Source organism: Aricia agestis, chromosome 1 (assembly GCF_905147365.1).
Source record: "Aricia agestis chromosome 1, ilAriAges1.1, whole genome shotgun sequence".
NCBI lineage: Eukaryota > Metazoa > Arthropoda > Insecta > Lepidoptera > Lycaenidae > Aricia > Aricia agestis.
Window position 1 is genome coordinate 489396 of NC_056406.1, and position 23861 is coordinate 513256.

Consider the following 23861-nt stretch of genomic DNA (forward strand, 5'->3'; position numbering starts at 1 on the left):
AATTTTAAATGATTTTAAATGACCAACATGACTTCTTCTACACAGATTACTAGTATATATGTTCTTCTACTTCTTTTTGTTTCTTATTATGGCGCTCGGCTTTTTAACCATGGCCAGTGTCAAGTAAAACATAGCGGGAGAAAAAAAAAACGTAAAATGTTTACAAAAAAGTCGTTTTTCCAGATTATTGTCAAGTCGAAGGTTTAGTAAAAGTCTAAAAAAGTAGTCAGTAAAGTCAACGAGTCAAGTCAGTTGTTTTAGTAAAGTGGTAGGCCCTTTACTAAAACTTTCAATGGAGTTTTGTAGGGAACACAAAATGGCACGTTTCTTGAAGTTGTATTCACCCGCCCAGACTTGTGCACGACATCGAATATTTAATGGTTAATATTCTACCAATAACACATTAAAAACCGAAATGACACAATTTTAGGAAAATAGGTAATAGAAGAACACAACGTCACTCTTTCGTATTCCCGGCCAAAAACCTACTTCTTTTTAAGATATTGACATACAGTATGTCAAGAACGTGAAGAAATTAAAAAGTGGTAACATCGTAATGTCATCTTTTTCAAATCAATCTGAGAAAAAAAAGGTAAGACTACGATGTTGCCACTTTTTAATTTCTTCACTTTTTTGACGGAGTATAATTAATCATAATTTTGGCACCGGCCAAGCACCGGCTCTAACTCTAGCTCTACTGAAAAGCGTGGCAACGTTACACTATTATTTTCTTAAATACACGCATTTAAAAACATCACGGGTCATTATGACCCAACCTGGGAGTCGCCGGGTTAAAACGATACCATTCTAAAATCTGTAGTATCTTCTCCACGAAGCTTCGTACGATAGACGCATGTTGGTAGCTCTAATACCATTTGTGATTAATTTGAATCACTCGATTCAAATTAATCACAAATGGTATTAGAGCTACCTACTGTAATTTGGGAATAAAAAGGAAAGAGGTCAAGCAGTATCTGACCTGATAATCCTTTTTTGCTGGTTTTCGTTCTGTAGCTTGCTTGCTTCGAGGGCCCTCCTTTCTTCTTAGCTTGACACAGATTTTTTCACACTTGGCTGATTTAAATAGTTCTATACGCTATCGCGCATAGTAACGACGTAGAAATTAGGTTAGATTTCTCAGAGGCGCGGCGGGCAGAGGTTCGTTGTAAAAGAGGCTCGTTTTACACACTGGCTCGCGAAGGCAGAACTGCTCTATATATAGTAGGGTTGGATGGGAATATGTCGTTCTCGACGCGTGATTCGAGAACAAGGATTTTTTATTTCGCTACCTTCAATTACACAAAATATGAAAATTTTAAATTCGGGTTCATTCACATGTGATAGGCGCGACATCACAGTGAACTCTCTACAAGGAACACGTACATAACAGTACCACCGCTGTACACCGTAAAGCAGGAATCCCCAACCCGCGTTTTATTTTCTAACATTGTTTTTAACCCTGAAATTTTTTTGTTCCGGCCTTTTGACAGCAAGACGACATGTTTGTGACTCGTATGAAAAAAAGGCCGTGGCGTCGGCCCTAAAGTATTATCATAGCTGGACACCGTTAATCAAATAGTTAACTTCGTTAATCGTTAATCCGTTAAAAAAAAGTAAGCTTCGTTAAACGTTAAAGCGTTATATTTCGGACGAATTAACACAAGTTAACGTTAATCCGTTAATATGTGTAATATGGCCTTGTTGTAACTTATATCATTGCGTTAGTGTACATACAAAACCTGTTTGTTTAAGGTTTTGGAAGTTAACAGGATAGGGACAAAACAAAATACTTCTATAATTATTGTATTCTAGGTAGAATACAATAATTATAGAAGTATTTTGTTATTATAAATCATTTGCATGTTGATAAAGAAGAGTGCAGTATAATTTAGTAAGGTAACTAAATTATACTGCACTAGATGTCCCGCGCGGCTTCGCCCGCGTAAATTAGGAATTTTACGGAAACCGTACATTTTCCCATAAAAAATAGCTCTTATGTCCCTACTCCCTTCACTTGGTTTACTCTATATCTGTGCCAAATATTGCCATAAAAATTGCTCCAGAAGTTCGTAATTTCTAATATTTCCCCCGTTTTCCCTGAGTTTCTTCGGTTGTATTAGTCTTAGCTTGATAATATATAGCCTATAGTCTTACTCGATAAATTAGCTATCTAACACTAAAATAAGTTTTTAAATCGGACCAGTAGTTCTGAGATTAGCGCGTTCAAGCAAACATACTCTCAAGCAATATTAAGTATAGATTTTTTTCAATTATCGCTTGACAAACTCGAGTCTCGATCTAAAAGACTATGAAAAGTACCAATAACAGGGTCATTATAGGCTCCTAAGTCATAACCATGGGACGATGTATGGACTATGGTATAAAATGGTAGTGATGATGATGATGATGATGAATGTAATTTGCATTGTAGCATATGCTTTCCGTTCTTAAAACAACGCCGAAACTCCCAAACTTGTATCTATAAAGAATCAGGAGTTCTCTCAGCACCTTCCGAACCACGGTATACCAGTAGTGCTAGCACGGCGACCAGCGGAAATGCGAAAGTATGGACAAACTGTGGAAATAAACCTAAGGTGCCGTTCCGATCTTTTTTCGTTCCGAAAAATTCAATTAAAAAGCCACTTTATGACAGACTATAGTTCTAAAAATTCAAATAATATCCTACATTATGACATATACTATAGTGTGTCATAAAGTGGCATTTTAATTGAATTTTTCGTTTCGAGTCACCACATGTTTCCATATAAGCTGCTGATGGCGTTTTATTTTTTACTTTATTGTAACATAGAACTAATCATACTTATTAGTTAGTATGTTTTTGTTTATAGTTTTTAATACGTTAGAATATTATGTTTAATAATATAATCACTTGGTATAATAATAATCAATCTATCTTATCTTATAGAACTCCTACTGCATTTCTAATATATGTGACAAGTTGACAACAGAAGGCGCTCTAAAATAAAGGAGTTCGAGTGTACCGTGTTGGCCTATATTCCATCCAGAAAAGATATCAATGCAATCAACATTTTAATTCTAATATATGAAAACAGATGGCGTTTTATTTTTTACTTTATTATTGTAACAGAACTAATCATACCTACTTTACTATATAATATTGTTTTTATTCATATCTAGCTGTTGCCCGCGACATCGTCTGCGTGGACTTTAGTTTATAGCGCGCGGTGTCAACAAAATTTGTGTCAAATTTAAAAACTTTTTAAAACCCTGGTAAGTGGTACCCCTCTTAGGGCCGCGCTACACCGGAATGGCAGCGCTGAAAGTGCTCGCCTCGCATGGCAGCGCCATTCCGGTGTAGTGCGGCCCTTAATTAATCAAAATACCCAAAAACAGCTGTGCAGTGTGCACATAATCTATACTAATATTATAAATGCGAAAGTATCTCTGTCTGTCTGTCAGTCTCGCTTTCACGCCAAACGCCAAAAGTATCTCTGTCTGTCTGTCTGTCTGTCAGTCTCGCTTTCACGCCAAACGCCAAAACTTCCGAACCGATTGTAATGAAATTTTGTATACAGATAGTCTAAAGCCTGAGAAAGGACATAGGCTACTTTTACTTACTGGAAAAAAGGGTTGTAAGGGGGTGAAAATGCGTAAATTTGTTCAAATTAAGTTAGTTCCAACAATTCATAATAGATGGCGCCGTGCGTCTTCTACATCGCGCTGACGCTTGCTCAAAAGTCTTTCTATAAGACGTGGTATCATCTTACATTTAAGTTTCGATTTTTTTCGATTGTTATATCTATTCTACGGTATTAAATAACTCAGTACTTTATCTGTGCAGTGACGTAACCTTAAATCTATCAATGATAAATAGTTTATGGGTAAAGTTGTGTAATTGGAGGGCTAAATAAGCTTTAAAATTTGGAATAAATTATAAAGTTTAATATAAAAAAATTAAATACTTATTGTGTGCACACTGCACAGCTGTATTGATTTAAGGGGTACCAGGGTTTTTTTATAAAAGCTTTTGACACCAATTTTGTTGACATCGCGCGCTATAAACTGAAGTCCACGCAGACGAAGTCGCGGGCAACAGCTAGTAAACTTATAAATTATCTTTTTAGCTAACAAAAATACCGATTGAAACGCCCAAAAAACGTTGTTCAAAACTTGCGTATTTAATGTTAAATCCACGTGTTTGAGGCATTCTTTGACCATTCTTATGGTTTATTATTTAGCGGAACCACAAAACTCAACAATATCTAGCATTAAATGTTCACTTAAAACCTTTATTAACACTTTTATTACATGAAATATTCAGACCGACTCCTTTGTTATGTCCTAGTAAGTAGGACATAACATTACACGCTTTTGACGCTTATACACTGATATAAAGCGCTTATTCCACTTGTCCTATTTAGGAAGTCCTAGCTAGGATCCTAAAAAATTTAGTCAAGTAAAATAACATTTAGAAAGCTAGGATCCTAGCTAGGATCCTAAATCGGAAAAAGGTGGCTCCTGAATGACTAAATCAGTGTTGCCAGATGGTTTCAACCTTTTATCTGTAGTGGGAACTGCTAAATTTGTATTAAAGTCAATTTATATTATGTTATAAGATCTGGAATCCATTCGTAGGTAATACCTTAAGTCTGCTGGTTCCAAGTAGTTCAGAAAGTTCATAATTCATAATTTTACGTGGAGCAAAAATTCTTTCAACCATCTTTTTCGCCTTTTATTTATTTTTATTTTCATTGAGCTAAGCCTATGAGAAGACCAATTTTTTGTTGCGAGCCACTAAGAAGACGTCTGACCAAAATGACAACTAATTTAGTCACTAAATTAGGACAAGTGGAATAAGAAGCGAACTAATTAGACTTCTGAGGTTACGATTGAGATGAGAAAAAGGTTAAACAAAAAGACGTAAAGTTCCTATGCCTCTTCATTGTAATTTCTTACCCTTTAAAATTCTATGGTGTAATACCTCAAAGATAAATAGGAAAAGATAGTAACCAATCAGAATAAGAGTTGGCCAGTAAGCAAAAGTCAAGCCAATCAGCGTTAAGAATGTGCAATGCTACTAAGGGGGGTATTACATTATCATTTATATTGGATCATTTCTATGATCATAATATATAGGATCCAATATATATGATCATTTGATCATATCTGCTTATCCTATTTTACGTCATATGTGGTTTCAATAGCCAATGGAGAGCGCTAACGCTGACAGGTATTGACGCCAGGGTTACCAGATCTCAGAGAATTCGATTTGTCAAAAGACATCGTCATTTTTAATATGACTTGTTTTTTGTTATTTCAGCAAGCAATTTAATAAGCAAGATTATCCAATTATATATTTAGAAAAATAATTACATTTTATACTAGATTTTGTTGAGTTTTGTGGTTCCGCTAAATAATAAACCATAAGAACGGCCAAAGAATGCCTCAAACACGTGGATTTGACATTAAATATGTTAGTTTTGAACAACGTTTTTTGGGCTTTTTAATCGGTATTTTTGTAAGCTAAAAAGATGATTTAAAAATTTAACAATCCCTTCATGCTATATTATAAGGCATTAGTGCTAAAAGTCACATCAAGTAATAATTTGGCTACAAAAATTGCATAGCTTTTTTTTTACGTGTGTTTAGGGATGCATATTACGTCTTGAACTATAGTTTATCGATACCATGAACTAAATGACTTTCTTTTCTGGATTATAATGTGCTTCGAAATGATCGACAAATAGAAATATTCAAGAAAATACACGCACACTACTTGTATAATACTTAATTATAGTATATAGATAGAGGAATAAAGCCGCCACCAGGGAGTTGTTAGTGCCACCACCAATAAAAGTATCACCCACGACACCACACAAGATGTTGTCAATGAAACTATGATCATTGATCAATAATTAGACTCACAAGCCAAGCATCAAGCAATTACTATGACTGAGATAAATATTATCATTTATCTCAGTCATAGACCACAATCTCAAGATTACACACACACACACAGAATACACGAACATACACACACGAAAATAACAAGTACAGGGAAATCCCCCGTAAAGTATCCAGGGTTGCCATTGTCGGAAATTTGAGATGCAATAATAAAATTTATTTTTCATACCCCAATTCTGCCAAAACCTGCCAAGTTTTTAAAACGTCAACCTATCATGCCATAGGCTAGAATGAGACGCCAATCCTGCCAAAATGGCAGGAACCTGCCACATATGATCACCCTGACAGGGAAATCCCCCGTAAAGTATCCAGGGTTGCCATTGTCGGAAATTTGAGATGCAATAATAAAATTTATTTTTCATACCCCAATCCTGTCAAAACCTGCCAAGTTTTTAAAACGTCAACCGATCATGCCATAGGCCAAAATAAGACGCCAATCCTGCCAAAATGGCAGGAACCTGCCACATATGGTCACCCTGCTGGCGCGGGCGGTGGGGTAGTGTGCATGTATAGTAGGTGTACCCGCGACAATAGCGTGCTCGCGCGGCGTTGCCAGCTCGATAAATATCAAAAGCTCCACGATACTTCGACGCGCGTAATTTAAATTAGTAATTAATGCAAAATTAGAAAAATCTTATCAGAACCGGGTCGACCCGGTTCCAGCACTTAGAACCGGTTCCACAGACTCAAAAATATAAACAGCATTATCCAATTATCCGTGTTTTCGCGAAATCCCTAGAATTTTTGCGATAATTCGATTTATCACCGGGGGAGTCAGAAAATTTAAAAAAACACCACACCAAAATATAATATATACTAGTAATCTGTGCACCACACGTAATTAGTGGATATAAAAAAACACCTTATGAATAATAAGTCTTAATTATTTTAACATTAAAATTAAAAGGGTTTCAATCTATCGATAGTTGATACAAAGATAATTATGTAGTTAAAATATATTTATTAATTATTCAGATAATTTAAAACGGCCCGTGTGCATATTTTGTATTATTTTACTACACATAAAGAGATTCGTAATTTTACCTTATACACAAACATTAAATGCAAATAAATCATACTATGGTAATAAGCTACAAATATAATGTAATATCACAGACATACAGACAGACGCTGTTAATTTAAGTTCTTTTTTTCTTATCATCTTGATTTAAATAATTTGTTGTCTGTGAGCATCTCATCAATCACATGCTGGAGTTTGCTCATCGTACCGAACCTATTGTCTCCATAAAGACACATGTGCAGAAGACGGTCAAGGTGAGGTCTGGATGTGTCTACTTCCTTTGGTATAGGGTACAGCAGAGGGTTCTCACTTCCCGCTAGTGTGTAACAGGCAGCCCACAGGTTATGGTCACTCAAGTGTGATTTACAAATATTTTCTATGGAAAATGTAAAGCCTGAGCCTAAAACCTCCCTACTGTAGCGCTCGTACCACTCGGGAAGATCTTTCTTCGGAGAAATATGTTTGTCCAGTATGATAACATCTTCTAAATCTACAAATGTAATCTCATCTTTTTCATTTGCAACTATATTATCTAAAGACCAATCCATGAGGTAAAAACGAAACCTGCAAAAAAACAATTTAGTATAATAATAATAAATCAATATAGATAATAATGAACATAAAGGTAAAAGAATATTCAGTGTACCTCTCATGCTTGAATGTAAAGTCCATTGCAGCATTGAGTATTTTTTGTGCGTACTTAAGTTTTGTGTACCAATCCACATGCATCATTTGGGACAGCGGCTCTCCTTCGTGGGCCACCACCTCCAGTCGGCCGCAGACACCCCCGTATGCAGGCACAGGCCAGCCATATGACTTCGGTATTATCTGCAGAGAAATTTACAAAATAATATGCATAATCTTTTTGTAAAAAGCAATTAAATAATGTGTATTAAAATGACTGTTACTATATTGCACACGGCACACCTGCAAAATAATAGGCTCCGGATTGATACTGAGCATTGTCCAAATGTTTAACATTTCTGATTTATAGTTGCTTTTCTTGTTATTGAGTATTGGTCTTATGGCATCATATACACTGTACGCATAGGGGCATACGATCAAACCATGTCTAGGCTCGAGGTCCGGCCAGGTGAAGTTGTATTGTACAATAGATAGGATCTTTTCATCAATATTCACAGCGTTGAGTAGATCTACCGGCTTGCAATTGGATTTTAAGCCCCATGTCTTACAGAACTCGTTGTCGAACTCCTTCAGTTCAGAGTCAGAAGCTAGCTTCTTCAGGACGATTCGTCGGTTCGACTTCGTGTAGCCGTAGTAAACGTTTTTGACATTGAACACGCTCGTCCAGTGAGAAGTGTCCAGGGCGATCTGACTCGAGTACAACTCCGGGCATACGGACACTCCGTAGCAGGCGGGACATTGGCTCAAGTCGGTTAAGCGCATAACTTGTGGACCCTTGCCGAACAACAGCAGAGATGCGTAGAACGATATCACAAACGCTACTGCCAGAAACAGCAGACGCTTACAGAACCTGCGTCTTACCAGCATGCCTTCGGTAATTTTTTCATTCATTCTCTTAAATAAAATACAAAAGCTTCCTTGAATTACCTACATTTTAGTAAAATTATGTTATGTATCATGTAATTAATATGATTATTGATTAGTAAACAAAAAATAGTGAGTTCGCAGAGGCAAAGTAAAAACTTAAAAAGGGTGTGTTCCTTTAGTCGATGCAGTATGCTCACCACTAACCACTAACCATACCATTTGACTGCTCAATCAAATCGTTTGATGTCTCTAATCAGTGTACTATTTAATGTTTAGGAACACTCAAAAATGTCACTTGACAGCTGTTGTGACTTGCGATTTGACAGAACTTACATTTGTTTTAAGAGTTCCGTACCCAAAGGGTAAAAACGGGACCCTATTAATAAGACTTCGATGTCTGTCTGTCCGTCTGTCTGTCAACTCAAGAACGGCAATTTTTTATTTTATTTTATTTTATTTAGCTAGAGAGATAAAATTTTCACAGATTATGTATTTCTGTGGCCGCTACCAACGATATCAAAATACTTAGATACGACGTATGCCGTCAAAACTGTAGCAATATTTTTGCATGCAAAATGTGCATCGAGAAAATATTGTCGTCCTTTTTTGTCTTACAGTAATAGCATATACTACTTTCTCTTTCCCTCATTTTACGCTTCAATCGTATCGAGAAAATATTGTTGTCTCTTTTGTCTTACAGTAATATCATATACAACTTTCTCTTTCGCTCATTTTACGCTTCGCCTAGATTTTTCTCTTAAAATGGAAAACAATAATTTAAATATTAATAAAATCTTAGTAATTACGTGTGAAATATTACACCTTTGGCATTATTTGTATTCCTCGTTTTGTTACTGCACTGTCGGAAGGCACATGATGGCATTCTGGAGCGAAATGTAGCGAAAAACAACGCGGTAATTAATGAATTAAACACGTCCGGCTGTTACCGCGTCCTAAGGCACACTGCTCTCAGATGAGTGAGCTCACTCATTTCGAGGGTGACTGTATGGAATGCCTTTTTTAACGTTCTAATTCTATGACCGCTACAACATCAAATACTAAAAACAAAATAAATTAAATATATAAGGGGGCTAACATACAACAAACGTGATTTTTTGCAATTTTTTGCTCTATATAAATGTTAGCAATAGATGGCTGAAATATTCACAAAATGTTCAATTGTATTTAAATTTTAATATTTAATAATAAAAAAATAAAAATAATAATTAAGGGGGGCTCCCATACAAAAAACATAATTTTTTCCTATTTTTATTCTATGGTACGGAACCCTTCGTGCGTGAGTCCAACTCGCACTTGACCAATTATTTTAATGTTTTATTTTTTTACCTACTACGGATGTTTTTTTTCTATTAAACATTAGGCAGATCAGCTGATATGTCAACTGTCACTGAATTGTCATTGATTTTTTGACGTTTCGGTCGCAGTTCACCTAGAGATTCGCCAATTTTTAATATATATTTGAAAATAATCTAACAAAACATAGGTACTGTTTTGTTGGCGCGTATAGATGAATAGTACGTATAGAATTAGCTTGTTAACTTAACGTGCCCTCCACAAACTCGGTGGTATTTAAAGTTGACGTTATTTACATGTAAACAAGGTATCGGTGCTGCTCACTGATCTAATGGACAAATAAAATGAGTTTTCTGTCGTATTTCGTCGGTAATTACACAGCAAGCATATACGATGTTATTGGTGAGTTTTCATTTTATCTAATAACTAGTAAATAAAAGTTATTTTGTATATTTGATCATGTTTTACATATTCAAACTGATGGCCATACTTAACGTCCTACTTTGTTTTTAACACGGAGATTAAGGTCAAAACTGGTTTTATTTCCTTATATTTATAAACTCGCAAGTCATTTAGTGGGAAAAAAAATTTATCAATTCTTTTAAACTCAATCATAGTTAGGTACCTGATCAGTAATTACTAATTAGTAAGCATTTTTTTTTCACTATTTTAGGTAGCTAAGCTAGTATTTAAATAATTTACCTTAGAATTAAAATTTAAAACAAATTATATATCATAACTATTCTCTAACAAGTTGATAGATAGTAATGTTGCTAAAAGTGAAAAGATATTTAAAATTTACTTACTTATATGAATACTTTGTATTTTAATGTCTCCATCTACTAATAATATGTCTTATTAGACATAATTGGACCTTGGCGCTATAGTCACTTACAGTTGGCTAAATACCATGGAATATTTTATATATTTTTTTTGTATACTTAACATTATGTTTTTGCCTACAATATGTTTGCTATAAGTAAATATTATCTAGTTATAAACAGGGGTGGTACAGTAGGGGCAGTGGGGGTTAGTGCCCAACTGCCCAACTGCCCGGGGCGGCAACATTTGGAAAGTGGAGAAAACTTTTTAGTGTCATTAAAATTTCTTAAAAGAAATCATTATAATTTAATTAATTATTATTACCAGATAATTTAAGAAATTCGACTGGTGCAATATTTACCAAATCTATATATTGTAAATAATTTTGACACCTTAAGTGAAAAATCTTCGAAATAATAATTAAGTTAATTCAATTCTTTCTTCTCTTTAAAATGATATATTATAACATAACACCCTCTTATATGTCGGGGGTTGAAAACAGCAAAACTTTTTGTTGTATTGTGGCCCACGTGATGTTAAACAATTTTGAAATTCACGCCCACCGGCGAAATAACGTAGTCTACATATGTAGTCGTTAAATTTTTTCCACTTTTAAATTGTCAATTTTGAAGAAAGTTATTTTTTAACCCTAATTTTTGTTGCGGCCCGCGACACCAAGACCAAAACATGTTTGTGGCCCCCATGAAAAAAAAGGTTGGGGACCACTGCTCTAGAGTAGAGTTAAATTAAACAGATTCGATTTGGAATTTAATTATAGCATGTTGTATCAGCTCTATCAGGGAGGAACTCTCGCATTATCTCGGGGCTGTAACGTGAGGAGTCATTATAATAATGGCCGCAGCCTCGGCCTGCGCCCTGCGATATTACCGCATAATGCATATTACTTAGCACGCCACTTTAACTAGAGGTCCTATATAAATTTGCGAATTCGTAACGCAGAAAAATGCGACGCAAATTCAATATTTCATGTCGAGTTTCTTGGCAGAGTATATCCAATATGCGACAATTTTTTTCTTAAAAAAAATATGTAACTACATATGTACCTAACCAGGGCCCCCGCTGCGCTACCAAATTATGTGCAATGTGTGCAAACCAACGGCCCAAAAAATATTTAAAAAGAAAAGTGGAGTATGATACGAAATACTCAACTTTTATTTTTGTTAAACATATCTTATGTTCCTCTTTTTTCTGGGTCCCACACCCGGCGACAGCTGGCTCCCGGGCCGTCGCGTCGTCGCGGTGAGCCTGTGAACCCTGACATCACTGTCGGCGCAGACTCGTCTTCGAATGACGTAAATGGAAATTCTAAAACAGCATTACAGCTAATTTTCACTTGCGTCATAACTCGCAGGATTACGATCTACGGAGCGACAAAGATGTGCGTCGAATGACGTTTCTGCCGAATTCGTCCGCATTGTCTCCGCGCGGCCTTGGCGGTCGGGACGGAACCGATATAAATAAATAAATAAAATATCTTTTTTATTCAAAATGGGTATCATGAATCATGAAAGAACGAAGAAACTACGTTGCCTACTACCGCGCGCCGGTTCGGGAACTACCCCGCCGAGAAGAACCGGCGCGGGCGTAAGAAACTCGCACGGGGCCATCTTTTCCTAAAAAATGGAAAATTACAATTTTAAAATATATATTTTTTTATGAAATAAGGGGGCAAACGAGCAAACGGGTCACCTGATGGAAAGCAACTTCAGTCGCCCATGGGCACTCGCAGCATCAGAAGAGCTGCATGTGCGTTGCCGGCCTTTTAAGAGGGAATAGGGTAATAGGGGAGGGTAGGGAAGGGAAGGGAATAGGGAAGGGTAGGAAAGGGAATAGGGTAGGGGACTGGGCCTCCGGTAAACTCACTCACTCGGCGAAACACAGCGCAAGCGCTGTTTAACGCCGGTTTTCTGTGAGGACGTGGTATTTATCCGGTCGAGCCGGCCCATTCGTGCCGAAGCATGGCTCTCCCACGTATAAATAAACGTATATACTTATATATACATAACAATGTTATGGCTTAGGGGGATATTATATTATCATATATATTGGATCCGAGATCATTGAGTCAATGATATTGGATAATGTAATACTAGCTATTTGACCGAGCTGTGCTCGGTATTCCATAAAACACGAATTAAATGACATTTTCTAAAAATTATTCTTAGCTAGATCGATTTATCGCCCCCGAAACCCCCTATGTACAAAATTTCATGAAAATCGTTGGAGCCGATTCCGAGATTCCGTTTGTTTGACCGAGCTTTGCTCGGTATCCGATGTAAATCGAATTCTTTGAGATCTAGTAACCCCTGACGTCAATACCTGTCAGCGTTAGCGCTCTCCATTGGCTATTGAAACCACATATGACGTAAAATAGGATCAATGAAATATGATAATGTAATATGCAGATATGATCAAATGATCATATATACTGGATCCTATATATGATCATAGAAATGATCATATATAAATGATAATGTAATACCCCCCTTACAGCTATGTAACAAAAATAAAAGTAACCTGCATCGAGCCACCCTATTCCCAAGGTGTGCTATCCTCGATGAAATCATACGATACGAGGTCATGGCTTTGATAAAATAATATTTTGTTTACTAATGTTTCAAATGTCGTAAAAACAATATAGGTGTTAAAAAATAAAAAACAAAAGGAACAAATAAAAAGTTGAGAAGTGTCGAGGGACACTGTATAAAACCGGCCAAGTGCGTGTCGGGCCACGCGCTATATATCTTCTATGTATATATCTAAATATATAAAACTCAAAGGTGACTGACCTACATGGTGATCTATCAACGAACAGCCCAAACCACTGGACGAATCAGGCTGACATTTTTGTATGGTCAATGAATGTATATATTTTATAACGTGTTGTACACTACCAATAACATCATCTCAATTATGTTCAAAGGAATTTGAACGAAATGTCCCTTTATACTTCGCCGACTACATTTTTAGTAGTTGATGGACTAACTTTTACTCAAAATTCAAAAACTTATGAAGTCTTCTTAGCCGCGGTGATAGTTTTCCTTTTAAATTCAGCATAATATTTTCTACTCCCGTGAATTTTTTCACATTTCCAGAAGCAACCGTTTAAAGGAGGGGACGACGACGACGAGTTTCTCCACTTTAAAACTTCATATTTCACAAATGAATCCCTAAATCGAAAATTGAATTTAAAAAAAAAAACCTATCCAACGACACTCCACACAATATCTGCATTCATGCCTGTAGGTCCTGTAGTCTCTGAGCAAAACCGCGGACAGACAGACGGACAGACAGATCGAAACTATAAGGGTTCCTTGTTGACTACGGAACCCTAAAAACCTGTACACAATAAAAAAAAAAGAGAGAGACAGAGAGGAAACACGCGCTACCGCACGGCTTACAACTGTAGCAAAAAGCACAGACATAGATCAAGATAGACACTGCATGTCCCGCGAAGTACATACACATGAGATCAAGATAATATATTATCTATGTCTGTGGCAAAAAGTGTCGTTACAACTTTTTGGTCTTAATTTTTTCCGTCTTTCGCAACGCGCGATAAGGAACATCGTTCCAAAATCTGCATGAAACTTTGCGCTCTCATACTTCAGCCTTCAGAAAGTTAATTCACGGTAGAGTACACTCCTATATTTTTGCGTCAGAGAATGCGCCGGTAAGCTGTAGGAGTTAGGACGGCGAGAGTGGAGTGTGGACTGTGGTCCAGCTGTGGCCCGTGGCGGTACTCCGCCGCGCCGTCCGCGCATATTCTCACGCCGCCGTCGGACTTAATAGCGCCGGCCGATCCTGGCCAATTTGCTTTGTAATTAACTCGCTAGACATAATATGCAGGGAGCTAGACACGGCCGAGTTCCCAGTCTAGATATATTCCTGACTAAGGGCAGATAGGTCCTGCTTCTGTTGCTTTGGGATTAACTGCAGCCTGTCTTGGAAGTCTAGGAACCACTTAACCATAATGTCCGCTGGGATATGTAACCCACTTGAACAGTAAAGTTACGTGTAAGTATGTGCGATATGCGAAATTTGCAAATTCACCAGAAACGCATTACGCAGCGGCCAACAGCAAAGCTCGTGGCCATGACCTTACTTTTTTTTTAATTTTCACCATCAAAGTGAAAGCTCCACCTATCTAGTGTCGTACATCGATGGGCATAGCTGGGAGGTGTGTAGTTGTATGTAACGAGGCAATTTGTCAAGTTTCCCCGCCCCGACGCCCCCGCCGCCGCCGCCCGCGTATTAACCGGCAGCGCATCTCAAACGCTCAGGAAATGCTCATAGTCTCACCTATTCCAGGTAAAACCACGATAAATACTTTCGTCTTTCTTAGAAGCTTCTAGACAGCATGTTTTGGCACAGCGGTGTCTATATTTTCCGTACTGAAGCCCCTCTAACTCACCTCTTTTGCTTTTGAACATTCTCTACCAATTTTACTATAGCGGTCTGGTGAAGGTTGCCGAGATATGTGGGACTTTGGAACTGAACCCCAACCACATCTCCCTCGCTTATTACTGAGTGCTGGGCAGCCAGTCGCCGCCGATAACAATTACAGCGCGCCGCCCTGCTCTACCATGGCTCTAGCACCTACCTCATCTAACTTTATAGTGGTTAACGTTAATGTCTAATGTCAATTTTAATAAGTTTTTAGCACGAATTTTCAATTTGATTCACACATGTGACATGAATTAAAATTGGCCGCAATAATGGTGTGATGTGTTTCTGCTGTCGGATGAGATAAGTCATAAGCTGCCAATCTAAATAGAATTCAAGTAAAACTAGTTTCCGGTGAACACAATTGTCGTAAATCGAGGACTACGAATTACACAACATTATACATTATCGATATTCAACTGCACACATGACCAGACTGATGAGAAAGAATGCCGGGAACTGAGGAGATTTCGCGACACGGACCTTGCAGGAATGTGCAGATCGGAATGTCCTGAGCTATGCCCTTTTGACATCTTCTCGTCTCCCCTTTAGCTATTGCTAGACCACTAGACGAAGATTGGTTTGTCCATTTGGGAGCTACGATGCCACGTCATGTCACATGACAGATCATAATATTATACAACACATAACACGCTGTTGTCGCCGGGAGTAAAACTAAAAAGTCAAAAGTAGCGACACTTTTCATTGACCGAAGTAAATTCGTAAACAATTAATTTACAAACCTATCCGGTGTCGTATTAATTTATTTGTGCTCGAAACGTCTATAAGAAATATATTATTCCATTCATGGCACAGTTTGAGAAATTCCCGAGGTCCTTAATGAAATCCCCATACGTGTAAACACCTGTCGGTAGAAAAACCTGTACCGTAACTGCTCTACTGCTCCTGCCCGCGTAAAAAATATAAAACGTTGCACGCGACGACGCCACGAACGAGCTGGTAAAGGGCAGGCGGGCCAGAGCCCAGACCCCACGGCCCACACCCTACACCCGAGACCGTTATCTACTCATCATTATCGATTTATCGTCCCTATGCCTATGTGCTAGCACTGCTAGCCCCCGGCGTCGGCTTCTGGAACACCTCACGAGCAGTAAGAATATGGTGGTATAGGTAGCCGCTTCGATTCCGGGCGGCGGGCACGTCCGGCGAGTGTGCTGGCTGGTCACGGGCGGTGACTGATAAAGGCCTTCACACGCGAGTCCTTATCAACTTTACTATCATAGACAGAACTACTCCAATTGTAAATTTCAAATACAATTACGGAGCTATTTTTTGGTTGGTACAACCAAAAAATAGCTCCGTAATTGTATTTGAAATTTGAATATATACCTTACAGGCTATGCAAGTATGGTCTACAAATTCTACAATCTGCGTTACACTCTTGCAATGAGCATACCCAATATAATAATTGTACATGTAATTCCAATATTTTAACACTTTAACATTCAGTGTTAAAATTAATATAGTTAATATTGATTACTTAACACTAAATTCCATTATTTTAATATTTTAACAATTAGTGATATCGTAATACAAATTAATATAGTTAATATTGATTAAAATTTTGCAAATTCGCGTATTCACCTTACCTGCATTGTTCTACCTCCTAATTCCTTCAGCAGTCGGTACAGACAGAAGCGTCAGCAGAAATCCAGTTAATTGTAAACAAACCGCAGTGACACTAATTATAAAAAGTCATTGTTTTAACATCGAGTTCGAAGGTGTAATTATTGTAGTAATTACGCGACGCGAGTCGCGAGTCGCGACGGAGCCACCCTCGTCCCTCGGTACTCCGGTAAACACCGCCGGGCGCCGACTCTACATTTGGTTATATAATACTTGACTTAAATAAGTATAACATATTAAATAACACCCGTGCTTTTAGGTTCCGAACGCTACGACTTCCAAGCACGTTTTAGAAACGTGGAGATATGAAATGTGTTTACTAGCGGGGTACTCTCGCGGGGTTCCGTAGACATTAATTACATACCCGTCCGAACTGTCGACCCGCCTGCGCCTGGACTTGGGTCGTCCTTATGTTGCGATCGGAGATCGGTCTTTCGACCCTAGAGATATTTAGGGGCTCATTTACGTTCAACGAGACTATTGACATTTTCGATGCCGCCGAATTTACGTCAGCACACCGTGCAGATCGCCCCGAAGCAGGAGCGATATGCGATAGCGAGTGCTCGTGTACCGGCAACCTAAACGTTCCGGGCGAGCAGGGTCCGCGGCGGGCGGAACCCTGCGGGCGGGCGATAGTGCTGGGGTCAGCGACGCGGCCGCGGCGCTGCGCGGGCGCCGCCGCGCGCCGGCCGCCAGTCCCGCCCGAGCGGCCGCAGCACCGCACACGCGCCGCAGACCGCCCGCCGTCCGCCGCCATGTCGACCATAGTGGACAGCCAGTGCAAGGCGCGCCCGGTGAAGGCGTACATCGTGAGCGACCTGCTCACCAAGCTCGATCTGGCCGCCTCCAGCGACGTCGTCAAGGTGGTCGCGGCGCTGCTCGGCTTCTACATCGGCATGTTCTACCGTGAGTCCACCTTCCGACTGCTGAGTCCACCGGACTGTCGCCGGCTCGTCTGTTTAGCTCCTTCTCAGTTCTCGGCCGAGCCTCATCGTCATCGAGTACTAGATAATGCTCTGAAAATGCGAGAGACATGTATTAGCTCGTAGAGAGCTTAAATCGATCATTCAAATGTTCTAAAATATTTGTAATGAATGCTAAAATGCGATTTAGTATGAAAATATTATGCAATTTTTCAACACCTTCAAACTGGTATGCGAGTGTCGCTTACGAATGGCTTTACGATGTTCATTAATTGCAGTTTTCAAGTGATAATAATTAATATTTTTAAGTTATGTCAACATATAAAACGTAATTTCGAGGGACAAATTATTATAAAATAGAGTTTCGTGATCCATTCTATGTAGTATGTATATTGTATATTATACACTACTTCAAAGAGACCTGCCGTCTGCCGACCTAAGAAAAATTGTTTCTTGTCACGACTAACGTGCATATTGTAAGTATATAAAATAATTCGGGGTTGAAAGTGCAATAATGGGAGTGCTCGGGTGGTTGGCGGTTGCTGGTGGCGAGTGGTGGCAGGCCACAGAACGTGTTACGTGACATTGGCGATTTCACGCGATTCGCGCCGGTTGAGGCAGGTCAGCTTTGGGTACTCGGGGTAATCCATAATCATCCATAATGATCCGTAATCCACGAATGTGCAAAAACGTCACTAGTAGTGCAAAACGTGCAATTTGCAAGCTACGTGCAGCGTGCTGTGTGCACTAGACGACTTCGTATTTAAGGAGGTCATACTATTATAAGTATACCAATTTTTATTAAAACCAGTCTGTACCTACTTATTATCATTGAATAATAACATCGATCAGTAATTTGGAGCCTGGCCATCAGCGTCGCGCCGACTTTTCAGCAATTACGGGTTTTTTAGGGTTCCGTAGTCAACAAGGAACCCGTATAGTTTCGGTCTGTCCGTCCGTCTGTCTGTCTGTCCGCGGTTTGCTCAGAGACTATAGGACCTACAAAGCTGTAATTTGCCATGAATGCACATATATTAATGGTGCAGACAAAATGGTAAGTATATTATAAAATCTTAAAAATATATTTTTTTAATGGGACCTCTCCTACACATCAAGCGGGGATGATTTTTTTTTCGCGCCCAGTGCCCACCCTACCGTGTAGGGTGTCGTTGGATTAGTTTTTAAAAAAAATATTACGAGTATTCATAGATCATTTTCCGATTTAGGGATCCATTTGTGAAATATGAAGTTTTAAAGTGAAAAAAATCGTTAGAGTCCAGTGTCGTCTCCCCCGCCCCTCCTTTCTACCAGTACCAGCTAAACGGTTGCTTCTAGTAATGTGAAAAAATTCACGAGAGTAGAAAATATGCTGAATTAAAAAAGAAAACTATTACGGCTACTAAAGACTTCATAAGTTATTGAGTAATAGTCGACGAGATAAAAAAAAGTATGTATCCGGCGAAGTATAAAGTAACTTTTCGTTCAAATTCCTTTGAACGTAACTGTGATGATGTTGTTAGTAAGCGTGAAACACGTTATAAATATCTTGTCATTGACCAATCAAAAATTAGCGGTACCTACTACGGAACCCTATATTGGCCCGACACGCACTTGGCCGGTTTTTCTGTTATCACCGGGTGCCGACTGCCGGGACCCGGGGGACTTTTTGTGGGCCACGTCGAATTCCGAGCACGCTCTAAATATTGGCAAAAAGTGTACAGAAACCAGTCCACGGCCGCGTATCGATCAGGATTCAGGACAGGGTCCCTTAAATTATGCCAGCGAGAGGGGATCTTAAAAATTGATCGACTTCAATATGTAATTATTGTCCAACCTGATATTGTATTTTTAGCCCGGCGGTTACGTATCTCAAACTGTCATCGAAGAACATGTCGCTGTAGGTAAAGCAGTTCTGAATTATTAACATTCTTCTCTAGGCTCAAATGGGTTAAATATGAGCCTAAAATTTAAAAGCCTGCTCATACTGAGTATTTGCCTGAAAAAAATTTTATACATACCGTCGCTGAAATCGACCTCCACTGTCCACAAACTTATTTATACGAAGTTGAACTTGCAAGTTTTTAGAGCTCTAAAAATTATTGTGCACATTGCTTTATCAACACTTTAATTTTCGTTTATCAACACTTTAATTTTCGTCATTTTTTGGCATTGTTAATGCTAAAACTTAAAAGTTACCGAAAAATCAATTAATCGGCGTTCCCATCAGCACCGGAAATTCATTTCTGCAAGTTCTGCGGCTTGATGCGTGCCCGGTGCCAGTTGCTACAGAACTTGCAGGTGTTAATCTGTATCATCGATCGGTCATCGCAGTTCGCGACTCCTTTGAAATATCTATCTAGAACTCTCGGCGCCGATGAGAACAGACTTTGGAAAATAAGCGTCTTAAATCTTAATCCGGTCTAGACTTTTTGTTGTTTATTTATGGCCACGTGGAGACTGGATCCCGATATCGTGTTTTGATCGGCGTCGGCTGTCAGCATTGACTAATGTCAATTAACGTGACGTCCTCGATCAGACGACAGACGCCTTCGACTCTCCGGCTCCGAACGTGCTTCTATAGGGGCCTAGTGCAAAAGCTTGAAATTGGCATGCCCACCTTTTGGCATACCATAAATTGGCATAGCACAGATTATGCTAATTTTTCTAGGCCTTTTTTCAGTAGGCTGCCGAATTTGAAGACAAATTCGGCAGCCTACTGAAAAAAGGCTGTAGAGCTGCCCGAGTACAGCCATAACGACCTAGGTAGGTACCTAATTTATTTCGGCACTGGACGAGCCGCGCACTCCATGGTGGCAATGTCCATCAAATCTATACTTAATATTATAATTGGGAAGAGTTTGTTTGTTTGTTTGTTTGAACGCGCTAATCTCAGGAACTACTGATCCGATTTGAAAAATTCTTTCAGTGATAGTTAGTCCATTTATCGAGGAAGGCTATAGGCTATATTTTATTACGCTAAGACTTATAGGAGCGAAGAAATAGAGGAAAGTGTAGAAAAAACAGGGGAAAATTATTTGAAATGGCTTATTTGAACGCGCTAATCTCAGGAACTACTGGTCCGATTTGAAAAATTCTTTCAGTGTTAGATAGCCCATTTATCGACAAAAGCTATCTAAGGCTATATTTTATCACGCTAAGACTAATAGGAGCGAATAAATAGAGTAAAATGTGGAAAAAAAATGGGGAAAATTATTTGAAAGGGCTTATCTCATGAACTACTGGAATTTTTCTGTTATTAGGCACAGATAAGAAGTAGACCACGTGAAGGATCATAGGCTATTTTTGTGGACTAATTTGTATGTGAAATATCTATTTAACGCGGGCGAAGCTGCGCGGAACGTTATATCTCGCGTGGTCACGACATCACCTGTAAACGTCTGGACCCATTTTGCTGAAATTTGGTATAAAGATACTTTGAGTCCCGAAAAAGAACATACTATACATTTTGTCCCGAAAAAATGTACGGTTACTGCACAATGTACTTTTATGATTTGCGCGTAAACTGTTCAATCTATTTTGATGGAATTTGGTATGGAGATACTTTGAGTCTCCAGTAAAGGACAAGAAATACTAATTTTGTCCCGGAAAATGAACGGTTCTCGCACAATAAACTTTTATGATTATCGCCTAAACTATTCAATCTATTTTGATGAAATTTGGCATGGAGATGGAGATACTAATTTGAATCTGGGACAAGGAATATTTTTTGTCCCGAAAAAATGTGCGGTTCCCACACAATATACTTTTCTGATTTTCGCGTAAACGACTCAATCGATGTACGGGAACAACTTTAGGTACTATAAACTAAAGTCCACGCGGACGAAGTCGCGGGCAACAGCTAGTCTATCCATAATGCTTAATCGTATAGTACTTCGATTAAATCCAATTTAATCTGAAAGTAAATGATAGGAAAATTTTGTACAATTTAATGTGTCCTTACTATTTTCAAAGTGTTAACATAATGAAAATAATCGACCAAGTGCGAGTCGGACTCGCGCACGAAGGGTTCCGTACCGGTATAGAGTGAAAGTAGACAAAAAATTGTGTTTTTGTATGGGAGCCCCCATACAAAAAACACAATTTAAATATTTATTTTATTTTTTATTGATTACGAGCAAAAAAGGCGAAAAACATCACGTTTCTTGTATGGTAGCCCCCTTTAAATATTAACTTTATTTTATTTTTAGTATTTGTTGTTATAGCGGCAACAGATATAAACAATCTGTGAAAATTTCAGAAGTTTAGCTATAGCGGTTCTCGAGATACAGCCTGATGACATACAGACGGACAGACGTCGAAGTCTCAGTAATAGGGTTCTGTTTTTACCCTTTGGGTACGGAACACTAAAAAGTAGGTCGAAGGTTAAATAAAGTAAACTATGTCTGTAACCGATAGGCGAAGAGTGGAGAGCCGAGAGTGGAGACGAGACGGAAGATTTTTTATGTTGTAAATGTGTTGAGAGGCTATCGGCTGCATGCCTGCACCGTGTGACTCCACGTGATTCTGATATATCATATAATACCGCTCGCTGGACTATCTTAATTGCTACACAATATTCTCCTACTTCACAAAGAATATAAGAAACAAAATAACGTCGAAAATAAGATAAGAGCCCATCGCCGAACTACCCAATACCCATGTAGGATACCTCATCGGATTCGGGAATTCGTTTCTAAGGTATAATTGCACCAGAGGCGTGGTTAAAGTTAAAGTTATAGTTAAGGCAAATTTAACTTTAACCTTAACTTTGACCGGAGAAATTAACAGATGACAGCTGGTCCAACAAGGTTGCTGGTAAAGGAGAACTGTCAAAAATTGTGTTTTTGTATGATGACAGCGTTAGTTCCTTTTTTCGCCACGTGCATTTAAAACCTTGTCGAGCTCTATGGTTATGGTTAAATATGGCGTCTTGATGGCGTCCATTTTTAACTTTTAACAAAGATTTGACATTTTGCATTGTAGTTAAAGTTACAGTTATAGCTAAAGTTAGTTGATGCAACCCAACCTTAGTATATTCCTCAGAATTCTGTAGTCTATACACTCAAAATGTAAACGAAGCTCCTATGTGTGACCCTCATTTAATTCTCAACATATTAGCCAGTATATTTGTCTGTACGTCGGCTAAAATAGTAATTGAACACTAGGGGTGAACCGGGGCTCTTACACATAGTGTAGAGTAGAGTAGACTTAGAGTGCGAGACAGCTTGCTATCGGCCAATCAAATTGTCTGTTTAATCGGTGTAATCAGGCCCTAAGCACAGTATTACAATATTCCATGTGTAATACTGTGCCCTAAGGGATGAAATGTGATCAACCCGCGTTTGTGACGCGTGTGTTGTGACTTGTGACTGTGTGTAACACGAGCCGGAGGTTTCGCCGACCGCAGCCGCAGCGCGGAGTACGGTACACCGTACAGCACGCAGGAACTAGGAAGCTGCGGTCTCTGCGGTGCTCGGGGGCATTTCTCTCGTTTCATTCACTTACGTGAAGTGAGTCCTTGGGCATTTTCAAAAAAACGTGTACCCTTGCAAAAATATGTCTATATTTTTTAAGGTCATTTATTTACCTTTTTTTGAATGTCATATACAAGGAAAAATATTGAACTAATGGAATAAGTTAAAAAGAACGCTGAAAACGTTATATTATTCTGATATTATTGAAACAAAATCGAATTTTCGACGAAACAGATTCCGTTGTGCGACTAAATGTAAAATATAATTTAATACAAAAAAATACAGCAATAAATGGATTTCTTCGTTAATTTAATCTAGTGAAATGCATATTTAATTGTTTATTAAAAAAAATTTTGATAATTTCAAGGATCAACAAGAATAGCAATTATTTTTAATCCATAGTGTGACTATGTGACCCAACCACTAGGTTATTTTTAATTTTTTTACATGAGTAAGTAATATTTAACATATTTAAAGGAGTTTTTATAACACAAAAACCTTTTATTTAAACATTTTTATTGTTGCACTACTTATAAAAGTAAAAAATTCTTTGATTTCATAGATTTAACTTCAATAATTAGAGGGACGAACATCTCATAATCATAAAGATGTGTTCACATGTCTACGAATTCCTAAGTTATTAATGACATCGGATTATATGCACGATCAAAGTGCCGAAATATCCATGCAAATATGCACGAAAAATGGTCGAAATATGCACAAAATATGCACAAT

General features: G+C 38.4%; 2 protein-coding genes across 3 annotated transcripts in view; one reads left to right on the forward strand and one right to left on the reverse strand.

The window, feature by feature from the left end:
- Positions 1–6886: 6886 nt before the first annotated feature.
- LOC121730655 (divergent protein kinase domain 2A) lies at positions 6887–8626 on the reverse strand. The gene is made up of 3 exons (XM_042119799.1): positions 7895–8626; positions 7614–7795; positions 6887–7531 (listed from the first exon to the last, which is right to left on the reverse strand). The coding sequence occupies exons 1-3, from the start codon at positions 8501–8503 to the stop codon at positions 7105–7107; spliced, it is 1218 nt and encodes a 405-aa protein (XP_041975733.1). The 5' UTR covers positions 8504–8626; the 3' UTR covers positions 6887–7104.
- Positions 8627–9925: 1299 nt separating this feature from the next.
- The window catches only part of LOC121730631 (transmembrane protein 68), a 28528-nt gene continuing 14592 nt past the window's right edge, over positions 9926–23861 (forward strand). Inside the window, exon 1 of one of the 2 annotated variants that reach the window (XM_042119781.1) lies at positions 9926–10195. In XM_042119781.1, the coding sequence (XP_041975715.1) occupies positions 10138–10195 (58 nt within the window). In that variant the 5' untranslated portion in view covers positions 9926–10137. Of the gene's footprint in view, positions 10196–17437; positions 17636–23861 lie in introns of those variants that run through there. The other variant, XM_042119775.1, reaches the window with a different exon arrangement.